Here is a 12749-nt window from a genome sequence, read left to right as displayed (position 1 = left end):
ACTAAGACCAAGTTGACTATGCAACAAAAGATTTTTGTATTTAATGTGGAGAATGCCATGTTGAAGTGTAGAAGAATCAACTCTTTTCTCTCTTTGGAATATAAATGGTATATCATTTAACCATTGTTTTTTTCTTGAGACTCTACATATGTAATTTATGGCTATGTAAAAAAAAGTCTTTGGCTTTCTTAATGTAGTTACTTTCTAAAATTTCTTGTGTCTTAACTCATTCCTTTAATTCTTGCTTTCTTTTGACTTCTGAGATTTAAATATCTTTTAGTGGGATACTTGCCAGACAGATATCTGGTTAAAATTTCATATTTTTCACGACTGAAGAGGTGACAGAAATACTCATGGGAGATGGACAAAGTGTTCTTTGGAAGAAAGGCAGAAAAAAAACAACAACCAGAAGAAATAAGTTCTGTGCAGGAGCTTAAATGGCCAAAGGCTGAAGTCAATTTTTAGGAGCCTAAGAAGAATACTGTTTATGTCAGATGTCATTTAGAATCTCTTCCATAAATTATCCCATCCACAACAAAACTATACCAAAGAGAGAGAGAGAGAGAGAGAGAGAGAGAGCAATGTGAGGCTTAAAATGGTTAGTAATTTGCCCAAATAACAGCTAGTAAAAATGGCAAAAACGGGATCAAACTGAAGTGGTCTAAGGCTAGAAACTTTGCTTTCCATTGGGTGATATTATTTTATAACAGTTATTTAGCATAAGAAAGTTTTCAATAAAGTCCCAATCTAATTGGTTTGTTCTTGTATGAAATAAAGTCTTTTTTAGCAGACATGGTTATTGATGAGCCTGAAAGGATGAACAAATGAAAGTGTCACATTCCAATCATCCTGCTAAAAGAGATAGCTGAATCATGTGCACTTAGTAGGTGTTCAGATTATTGAGTAAAGGAATGGGTGTTAAGTGTGACTGATTGATGCTATAAAAAGATATCTCCCTGCACTTTTTCAACTTTTGTAATTACAGTGATCTATGTTATACCTAGGGCTATCTTCACATACAGAGCTAATGTTGAAACTTAATGTTTTTGTCATTAAAGTTTTAATGAGGGGGTGTGTGTGGACATTTTTAAAAACAAAATGATTCAGTGAAAACAATGCAAGTGATGTAGGCAATTGTCACCTGGAGCCCTTTGTTTCACAGAGTGTGACTGTGCCCTGGGCACCAAAATCTAGATAACTCCTTGAAATTGAAGTGGGGTACTAAATATAAAATTGAATTCCCATAAACCAAATGGAAGTCTATCATCAATAGATGATAACAGTACAAACAACAACAGCGGTTGTAAAATAATACCAAAGCTACAACTTATTTTACTTTTAAAATGTAATTTTATATTTATGAAAATATAGTTAATATACAGTATTATATTAGTTTCAGGTGTATGACACAGTTATTCAAAATATATATCTCTAACAAAGTAATCACCACAATAAGTGTAGTAACTACCATCTGACATACTGGTAAAGGTACAAATTATTGAGTTTTATAGTCTGCTTGACAGTTTGCTTAACAGGTAGAGTATAGTATCTCACAGTCCTTGTTTTCTCTGATCTGGTCACAAGTTAAGGTTAAATACACTATTGTGGAGAGAATGTGATAAAATAAGGACTATTTAAATATAATTCTTGTATCTTATCTCAAATGGTATGTTTACTCTGTTAGCTCTCAGGGGTATAGAGCTGGAGAGGCAGACAATGGAGAAAGGGTATGGATGAAACTCTCCATGGTTAGCTAATGCCTGAGGAGGTTAAATTAATAGACAGATTTCTACTTCAATTACAAATATTTTTAAGGCCCTTTTATCTGTTATGGAGTTTGGATTCAGAGTGCTTTTCTGGATTTATTTATACCAGAGTTAATGTTTTGTGCAATTTACTGTACAAAGAAAAAACAGTAGATGTCAATAAATGTATACAGTGCTATGTATTTTTAGGCAATCATTTAAGATACTGTTGCCCGACTCAACTTTTTAAAAAATTATAATAAACCCAGCAATGGTTACTAGAAATAATCAGAAGACTTATTCATTAGCAAATGTGGGTGATAAATACAGTCACAATCCTAGATTGCATTTGCTGGTGTAGACTTAGAAGGGAAATTGTTTGTGAAATACCCAAAAAGGCTGCTGAATCAGTTAGCATTATTGATAAAGGAGTTAATATGACACTTGATGGGTTGCATTAGATTATCTTCCTAGTGGTTTATAGAATTTTGAATTTCACAGTCCAAAAATGATTGCCAAGAATGAGTACTTAAAAAACAACAACGCTTCTATCTTTTGTAATTTTTCTGTGTTTTACCATCATTTCATAAAATACTGGGCAAGAAAAGTACCTGGCATGTGGTCCACCTAACTCAGTAAGTGTTAGTTGAATAGATGGATGAATGAATGAACAACAAAGTTGTTATGATATCATTTCAGAAGAAAGTCTTTAAATGAAATATGCTTAGTTATAGAAAAAAAACACCTAAATGCATTATTATTAATGTTCTAATTTCTCTTGCCCCAGCAAACTCTTCATGACCTACCATCAGCCTACAAATTGGTTTGGGGGAACTGCTATATAGACTAACAACTAAGTAGTCCACAATGCACTGTATTCTGGGCATGCTGCTCATTCCTCTGGCCACCCACCATGACAATTCCCTTCCGGCCATTTACTGAGCACCTCAGCCAAACACATATCGTATTTGCCGGCGTATAAGACGATTTTTTGGCCCTGAAAAATATGCCTCCAAGTGGGGGGTCGTCTTATACGCCAGGTACACTTCAGATAGACTGCCCATAGTGCTTGCCCCGTGCCATAGTGGCCTCCCGATGCCCGCCCACTTCATTCCACATACCGTTCAGGCATCAGCAGCGCTGCTGGGTGTATGCTCGGCTGTTATGCGATTTTGCTGTTATGCGATTTTACCACACTCGCAAAATCGCACACAGCCGACCATACACCCAGTATGATAGCGCAAAATCACGAATCGCGATACCATACTGGGTGTATGGTTGGCTGTGTGCGATTTTGCGAGTGTGGTAAATTCGGGTTACCGTATATTTCTTTACATATGCATTGAAGATTCGCGATTTTGCGCTATCATGGTGCCTGTTAGAATGTTGAAGAGCTCGCACTTGCGCACTAGTGAGTTGCTAGGGACTTGCCCGGCACTTGCTCTCTACCTCTATTTGTTATCTTACTTCTATCATTGACAGTCCCTCTAGGTTGTGGGCTGCTTGCCTGTGTTCCTGAGAAGCATCTACGGTACCAGTCTATAGAGTGTGTTTTCTTTAGTGAATTACCGGTATGTTTACCGGTAATAAACTTGCACTGTTTTATGTATATGTTTGATTACATACAGCCTTGTGACAGTTTTCCTGCATGTCATAAGCATTTGAATATAAATTAAAATGTTAAAATCAAATCTGATATTGTTTTACCTTTTTTTTGGTGTGTGGAAGGTGTGCGGAAGAGGGGGTAGTCTTATACGGCGAGTATATAACAAACTCTGTATTTTGAGTGGAAATGTTAGGGGGTCGTCTTATACGCCCAGTCGTCTTATATGCCGGCAAATACGGTAGTAGTCTAGGATTTGAGATGCCAGAATGATTAAGATAGAGTCTGGGCTCCCAAGTGACCTCTTTGGGGAAAGAGATGTGCTCCCCTATCATCAACATCCCCCCCCCCAAACCTCCCATATTACCTACAATATGGTGTCCGAAGAAGATTGCCCATTGCTAGGTGTGTGGGTGACAGAAAAAAAAAAGGTAAATTCTATGATGAATCTGGGAGTGTTTCATAACATTTTACTCTAACTTTAGAGTCTTAATCCATTCTCCTGTGGCCTATGTTTCTAGGTAAATATATTGCTTTGGGTTCAGAAGTCTTAGCTATGTGGCCTTGGGCAAGTTACCAAACTAACTTAAGTCTTAATTATTGCACAGTAAAATGAAAATAACAGTAATACCCATGCTACGGAGTTATTGTGCAGATAATGTAATATTTATAAAGTGCTTAATACAGTGGTAAATAATGAGCTGCTCACTTTATTGTTATGACTAAAGTTCAGCAGAGTGGGCTAGAGAAGGCAATGAGTGGACACTGGGCTTTCATGGGACATTGGTGGGCTGAGATGACAGAGCACCTGTCACAGAAACCAAGAGGAAACTACATGTGACCACCTAGGTCGTGTCGCAGGGTAATGGAAAGAGCATTTGATTTGGTGTTGAGAGCTGAGTGCTAACAGTGTCTCTTCCACTAACCAGTTGGGCATATTGTCTCACTGTCTTTACCTTTTTTTTTTCCAAAAAAAGGAATTATATGATATTTAATGGAATATTTGAAAAATGAAATGATCTTTATGATGCAAAAAAAATACTGAAAACAATCTAAAGACTCAGTAATGGAGGATCACAGTACATCTCAAAAAAAATTATTCAAAACTTTCACTGTGTAAGACATAGGAGGCTGAGCCATCCTTTCTACCAGAAGGAATCTTTTAAGGTTCTTTGTTAAGTTGCTGAACTTTTAGCTTTTCATTCTTTGGAGTTGATTGTTGATTTGGGTTTTTCTTCAATGCTCCCAAATAAGCTTCTTCTATGTGTGCATTTATTTTTCAGTTAGTGACAATTTTTAATGAATCTTGTTTCACCTATAGGTGAATTTCCATAGCACTTTATGTATAATTTCCTAGGACACTTGAAATTTCTATCTTGTACTATACTAGTAGTTACACGTGAGCATGTTTTATTTTCTGCTAGACTTTAAGCTTATCTAGAGCAAGAATTTGTTACGTAACTTTTCTTAGTATTCCTAGCTCTTTGAGTAATGATGATTTTTTTTTACATGATTTGCCTCTAGGTATTCTGACTATAAGGATAAGAATGCATCAATATTTAAATACTGGAAAAGGGTGGAGAATGTTCCTCTCCATCAAGTTTGGTATTTGCCAGCCCTGTTTTTTGCTCAACATAATTCGGTAGATAGATAGAAAGTTAGATAATTCTATTTTGTTCAAAATGGAAGCTTTTCTATATTTTTTCGTTTTAAAAAAATGAACATGTGAAACTTCTTTTTTACTAGAAAACTAAACTATTTTACAATCTGGAACTGGACTTAAAGGTGCTAATAAATTCCTTCATCCCAATTTTCATTTATCTTCCACATTTAAGCTCTAAATAAATAATATGCATAAGACATTCAGGCATGCATCTATATTTACGAAGTGTTGCCATTTTGCCAGTTCATACAAAGTGCACTTTTCTTCATGTTTATATAAAGAACTGTTTTAAAAATTGTTATTTTTAAATGCATATAAAATGGTTTCTTAGACATGACACTAAAAGCACAAGTGGCAAAAGGAAAAATAAATTTAAACAGATAAAAAGATAAAAATAAACATCATCAGAATTAAAAACCTTTGTGCTTCAGAGGGTACCATCAAGAAAGTGAAAAGACAACTCACAGAATGGGATAAAATATTTGGAAACAATATACCCAATAAAGGGCTCATTTCTAGAATACATGTAGATCTATTACAACTTAATAATAAAAAGACAACCCATGAAGAGAATGAGGAGCCAAGCCACAGAATGGGAGAAAATATTTGAAAAAGACATATTTGAAAGAGGACTGTTATTAAAAATATACAAAGAATTCAAAACTCAACAATTAGAAAATGAACAACCTGATTTTTAAAAAATGGGCTAAAGACTTGAACAGACATGTCACCAAAGAAAATATACAGATGGAAAACAAATATGAAAAGATGCTCAACATCATATGTGAAGCAAATCAAAAAGATTTGTTCACTATACACCTATTAGAATGGCCCAAATCCAGAACTCGATGATGCCAAGTGCTAGAGAGGATGTGGAACAGCAGGGTCTCTCATTCACTGCTGGGGGAATTGAAAGCCTTACAGCCACTTTGGAAGATGGTTTGGCAGTTTCTGATAAAACTAAACAGACTCTAACCATATGACCCAGCAGTCATGCTTCTTGATATTTACCCAGAGGATTTGAAAACTTATGTTCACACAAAAGTCTGCACATGGATATTTATAGCAGCTTCATTTATACTTACCCAAACTTGGAAGCAACCAAGTATCCTTCAGAGGGTGAATGGTTAAATAAACACTGATACATCTGTACAATGGTATATTATTCAGTGCTAAAAATAAATGAGCTATCAAGCCATGGAAAGACATGGAGGAACCTTAAATGCGTATGACTATGTGAAAGAAGCCAATCCAAAAAGGCCTCTATAACTGTATGTCAACCGCATAAGATTCTGAAAAAGATAAAACTATGGAGACAGTAAAAAGATCGGTGGTTGCCAAGGTTAGGGAGGGTGGAGGGATGAATAGGCAGAGCATGGAAGATTTTTTTGGACAGTGAAACTATTCTGTCTGATACTATCATGGTAGAAATATATCATTCTACACTTATTGAAATTAATAGAATGTACAACACCAAACGTGAGCCCTAATGTCAACTGTGGACTTTGGATGATAATGTGTCAATGTGGGTTCATCAGTTGTAACTAACTGCAATTATTTTTGATAATTGATTGGGGAGGCTGTGTCAGAGGGGCAGAGAGTATATGAGAACTCTGTACTTTCTGCCCAATTTTGCTGTGAACCTAAAACTTCTTTAAAAAAAATAATCTTGCCCTAACCGGTTTGGCTCAGTGGATGGAGCATTGGCCTGTGGACTAAAGGGTCCCAGGTTCAATTCCAGTCAAGGGCATATACCTTGGTTGCGAGCACATCCCCAGTAGGGGGTGTGCAGGAGGCAGCTGATCGATGTTTCTCTCTCATTGATGTTTTCTGACTCTCTATTCCTCTCCCTTCCTCTCTGTAAAAAATCAATAAAATATATATTAAAAAAAATAATAATCTAGTAAATCTTACCATTTGTGACAGTGTGCATGGACCTAGAGGTTATTATGCTAAGGAGATAAGTCAGCAGAGAAAAGTAAATAACATATGATTTTGCTTATATGTAGACTCTAAAGAACAAAATAAATGAATATATGAAATAGAAACAGACTCGTGGATGCAGAAAACAAACTGATCGTTGCCAGATAGGAAGGGATTTGAGGGACTAAGTGAAAAGGGTGAAGGGATTAAGAAGTACAAATTGGTAGTTACAGAATAGTCACAGGGATGTAGAGTACAGCATAGAGCATACAGTCCATAATATTGTAATAACTATGTACAGTGCCAGGTGGGTACTGGAAATATCAGAAGGAACACTTTGTAAAGTATATGATTGTCTAATCACCATGGTGTACTCCTAAAGCTAATACAAAATAATATTGAATGTAAACTGTAATTGAAAATGCAATTAAAAAAATAAAATCTATTATTAAAAAGACAACTCAATTTAAAAAATGAACAAAGAATCTGGATAGACAATTCTTAAAGAATATATATAAATGGACAGTAAGCACATAAAAACATGCTCAACATCATTAACCATCAGAGAAATGCAAATCAAAACCACAGTCAGCTACCACTTCACACCACTTAGGATAAGTATAATAAAAAAGATGAACAATGACATTCATATGGATGTGGAGAAACTGGAACCTCCTACACTGCTGTAAATGAGAATGTAAAATGGGGTATTCTAATTGGAGAAGAGTCCAGCAGTTCCTCAAATCATTAAATATAGAGTTACCATGTAATCTTCCCATTCCATTCCTAGCTATAAACCCAAGGGAAATGATGATGTATGTCCACACAGAAAAGTGTACATGAATGTTAATAGCAGCATTATTCATAACCACTAAGTGGAAACATGTTCACCAACTGATGCACAGGTAAACAAATGTGGTGTCTCCGTACAATGGAATATTATTCATTATTTGACAATAAAAAGGAGTGAAGTACTGTCACATGCTACAACATGGATGAACGTGGATGAACTTTGTAAACATTATACTAAGGGAAAGAAGCCAGTCACACTGAACCTTATATTGTATGATTCTTTTTATACGAAATGCCCAGAATACTCCAATATATAGAGACAGATGGTAGGTTAGTGTGGTTGCCTAGCACTAGGGGATATAGGCAGATTGGAGGTGACTCCTAAGGAGTGTGGGGTTTCTTTTTTGGGGTGCTGAAGATGTAAAAATTGATGTGATGGGATGCACAACTCTGGTAATATACTAAAAGCCATGGAACTGTAATATTTAATGGGTGAATTATATGACATGTGAATTATATCTTAGTAAAGCTATTACAAAATGCATATAGAATCTCTAAAAATAAAACCATGTTTTGACCTGGCTTGCTGAAAAAATGCAAGCAAAATGAACAAATAAACAATTGAACCCTCTCCATTTATTTCAAAGATGCAGGAGTTCTGACTTCCCTTAGCTATTAAATAGTAGAAAAGAACTTTGTTACAGCATAGATAGCATGAAGTTGGAAAAACACACACACAGAAAAACAGGCTTAACTCCACATTTCATAACTTCAGGCATGTGGAATGGGACTACTTTTTGAGACCATGTACCCAGTGTTTAATATCCAAATAATTATTTTGGTATTAACACAAATGTAGATCTTATATTGGCCATGTGCTGTGTTGCTTTTGTCTATTTAGTTCACAGTGTAAAGACTGTTGCTATTTTAATTCTCCATGAGAACCTAAGCAAGCACAGGAATTACTTATCATAGAGGAAGTGCAGAGTAGTGGTTTGAAACTTGAACTTTGGAGTCAAATGCTATGGTCCTATTTCTCCCTCTGCCATTAACTGGGGTCTTCTCTGGGTTTATCTTTATCCTAGGCTGCTGTTATAATTTAAAAAATTAATACATATAAAGCACTTAAACCAGTACTAAATTCATAGTTTCTTTGTCTTCTTATTTTGGCAGCCTTCCTATATATGTATTAGGTAGAGCTGCTACATCTCGTGGGCTTGGTAAAGTGGCCTACTGTAGTAGGTGTCCTACAGAGTCCCATGGCACAGCCTTCTTGTTCGCCTGAGCTGGGCACTCCAAGTGTGCCCCCTGCCATGTGGGCTATATTTTTATCCACCACATGTGGGTGTGGGACCAGCCCGTTTTGTGTCTCCATCCCTCCTACCAGTCTCTATGTGGCTTATTCATATCTTTGGTTGTAGGACTTCTATTCAGCTAGACTTCAGGTGGTTTCAGTTAGATTGTTCTGTAGTCTAGTTGTATTTTTGATGTGGTTGTGGGAGGATGTGAGTATCGCATTTACCTATGCAACCATCTTGAGCAGAAGCTCTCAATTCTGTCTTTAAGCCTTTTGGTTGGAGTCTTCTGGCTGCAGTACTCAGTGGCCAGGACGTCAGACAATCCTCATCTGTTGTTTCTTCTCCCCAGTGTCCAACAAGCACCCATTCGTGGACAGCAATCTTCTCTACCAGTTCAGAATGAACTTCCGGCGGAGGCGAAGACTCATGGAGCTGCTCAATGAAAAATCCCCTTCCCAGGAAATGCATGACAGTCCCTTCTGCCTGAGGAAGCAGAGCCACGACAACCGGAAATCTACCAGTTTTATGTCAGGTAGGTCAGTTCCATTGTTAATTCGACCACATGTTTTTGTCTTTTGAGAAATTATGTTCTCTAGCAAATTTTTATTTATTCATAACCCAGAAGTATGCAAAAGAAAAAAACAACCACCAAATTGTTCCTGGGGAGTCAAATTAGATTATCAATGAAGTCTGTTTTATAAAATTGTGTATTTGAGTTATAGAAGAACTCTGAAGACCTGAAACCTATATGTTCATGTTGACCAATGTCACCCCAACAAATTTAATAAATAAAAAAGAAGACCTCTCAAGCTGTTACTCACACCTTATTTACTTTTCATTTGTAATAAATTATTATCATTAGTTGTACAGTGTTCTAAATTACAGCACTGAAAAGCTATAGATTTTAAGAACGAATAAAGACTTCGGAGGGCATATGCAACTAAAAGGCAACTGGTTATCAATCAATTATGAAAGGGTGACACAGAACAAAGAAAAACTGTGGAAAGCAGAAATCAGCTCATAAAGCACAATAGCTTGGGATATTACATGTAAGATTAAACAGTCTCATATTGACAGTTAAGCCTGACAGAAATGATAGTGACTGATGTTCTCAAATATAATTGCATTCATCCAGAAGATGTTAGCCTGATGTGTCATTCTGTGTGAGAGGCTGAGGAGCTTAAACGGGTATCAGATCCTCTGAAAACTTGGCATTGACTGTGTTTGGCCTAAGGTCTGAATGCTCTGGGCTTAACGTGAGGGCAAAATGTCCATGGGTGTCTTGGCTGTGTATAGGGAGTGATGATGAGGACACGTGCAACTGTACTGAGAATTTTCTGTGCCCCTGTCAGTGAGTCAAGCTTGATTGCTCACTTAATTCTCACAATAACTTGAAGAGGAAAGATTTTTCTTTTCTCCATTTTATGGGCGCCCTACAGTGTGGTCATCTGTAAATTCAGAATAACTATTCACAAAACTAGTGCTAAGTTTTGTCTTTTTTTTTTTTAAATGGGACCAACAGAATAAGTGATGATGATGGTAAGGAGGATATAGTAACCATGGTCACCATAAAAACAGCTTTTATTTTGTGTTTCTCATGTGCCAGGCACTAAGCTGAGTTCTCTCCACGGCCTCTTTCACTCATCATATATACCTGGATTTCCTCTCCCTTGTTGAGAGCCAGCCAACTTCGTGGCAGAGAGAACCAGATCAGATCATTGAAGCCTCTGTCTCACATACACTTTCAAAGCCTAAATATGTGCTGTGTATTTTAATCTCCTCTTCCATGGCTCTGGGTGATTCATGATTTCATATGAAAGCAGGAGGCATTTATCAGTATTGTTAATTGGTTAAGTGTATACCAACACTTAATTTACTTCCTTCCAGGGACTGCTCAGCATGGGTTTAGTGGTTCTTCAAATAATATTTTATGTAGCTGAGGACTTGCACATACATTATATAATCCACTTTATGCACCAATTCTTGATATAGTATTATTCTCACTTTATAGTTGGGTAAGTTGAGGCTCAGAGAACTGAAGGAAATGGCCTCAAGTTATGCAGTTGGGAAATGGCAGAGTTGCTACTCAAATCCTTGCTTTTCTCACTCTGAAGCCAGAATGCTTTTCCCGGCACAGGTAACTGGCCTCTGTACCTGGCGGCTGAAAGCCCACGTCCTCTAGGGAACCAAAACCACCACCCTCAGTGACCTTGTGTTTTCCCACCCGCAGTCAGCCCCAGCAAGGAGATCAAGATCGTGTCTGCCGTGAGGAGGAGCAGCATGAGCAGCTGTGGCAGCAGTGGCTACTTCAGCAGCAGCCCCACCCTCAGCAGCAGCCCCCCTGTGCTCTGCAACCCCAAATCTGGTGAGTGGTCTGACTGTGACCTGGGGGACTTGGGCAGATATGCGGGCTGGGTTCCCTGGGGACTGGGTTCCCTGAGGGCTGGGTTCCCTGGGAAGCAGATTCTCAGACTGAGGGAGACTAGTGTGTGGGGATCTTATTATCGTGTGTCCTTAGGGTCAAGAACTGTTGATTGGAAAGGAGGAATGTAGGGCTGGGCAGAGGAAAACAGAGCTGCAAGCCCTCTCCATAGAGGCTGCAACTAACCCAAGGGGAGCTCTGGATTTGGGGTAGTCCTTCACAGTTGTCCAAATTTCAGGTGAGATGGCCAGGCCTTTGTACCTTTATGTTGATTGGTCATTAAGTGTTGGCTGCCCCTGGGAAGAGGGTGTGACCTTGAGCAAGAGAAATAGTTGCAAAAACTATTGAGAGCATTGGCATCTGAGGGCTGTCTGCCATTAGCAGTCCTGGCAGCTGGGAGGAGCCCCTCAGTCAGTCCTGAAGGAGGGTTTGAGCAGCACATCAGTCTTCCACAGAGCAGGGGAACTAGGGATTCCGCAGACTACAACCAATGCAAAGAGCTGTGGATCCCCAGCACCCCTAAGGAAGAAGCATGGTCTATGCAAACCCAACTGTACCTGTAATTGATTCTTGGTGCCTGGTGGTTTCCAACTCTATTCATCAACCTCGTGGCCTTTACATTACAGAAAAAAATCTAGGCATAAAGATTGTTGATAAGCCCTAGCTGGGTAGCTCGGTTAGAGCATTGTCCCGATAAGTGAAGTGCAGGCCTGATCCTCGGTCAGGGCACATGCAAGTATCAACCAATGAAAGCATAAATAAGTGGAACAACAAATCAATTTTTCTCTAAGTAAACAAATAAATAAATAAAATGTTTTAAAAAAAACTTTTGATGAACTTGGATTTAGAAGCAATCCTTCCTTGGCCTAATTAGTTCTTCAGTCCCACAGGAGCCTGTAACCCATTGATACTACCACCTTCTCATGGCCCCTTACCCACCTACTTCCCAGGATTAGATTGCATGGTCCTTCACGATAATCATTGCCTTGAAAATACCCTCAACTCCATTTGTTTAGTGCTTTGTCCATCCTAGTCCAATATATTACCTTTAGGGAAAAGACTTTGTTTCTTTGGTCATGTTTCCTTATCACCAGATGTTGGGGATACAAAGATGAGAAGTCATGACCCCTACCCTCAGTGAATACATCTCTTTAGAGAAAAAAAAATCATTATGCATTAGTGAGAATAAGGACAAACAGATGTTGTTCAAAGGGCTTTAAGAGAAAACTCTGTCATGTAATGCTATTATGTAGGCAATTGGGTATATAAAAATATACTTATTGATTTTGAAAGAGAGGAAGGG

At 37.9% G+C, this 12749-nt stretch overlaps 1 protein-coding gene across 1 annotated transcript in view; it reads left to right on the top strand.

Annotated features, from left to right (window-relative positions):
- DEPTOR (DEP domain containing MTOR-interacting protein) overlaps positions 1–12749 on the top strand; it is a 161258-nt gene that overhangs the window by 95757 nt on the left and 52752 nt on the right. The window contains exons 5-6 of the mRNA XM_006769091.2: positions 9374–9556; positions 11255–11389. Of these exons, the coding sequence (XP_006769154.1) occupies positions 9374–9556; positions 11255–11389 (318 nt within the window). The remainder of the gene's footprint in view (positions 1–9373; positions 9557–11254; positions 11390–12749) is intronic.

Source organism: Myotis davidii, unplaced genomic scaffold (genome assembly GCF_000327345.1).
Source record: "Myotis davidii unplaced genomic scaffold, ASM32734v1 scaffold1, whole genome shotgun sequence".
NCBI classification, from domain to species: domain Eukaryota; kingdom Metazoa; phylum Chordata; class Mammalia; order Chiroptera; family Vespertilionidae; genus Myotis; species Myotis davidii.
The sequence above is the reverse complement of the archived record's forward strand: the minus strand, read 5'-3'. Positions and strand labels throughout refer to the sequence as shown.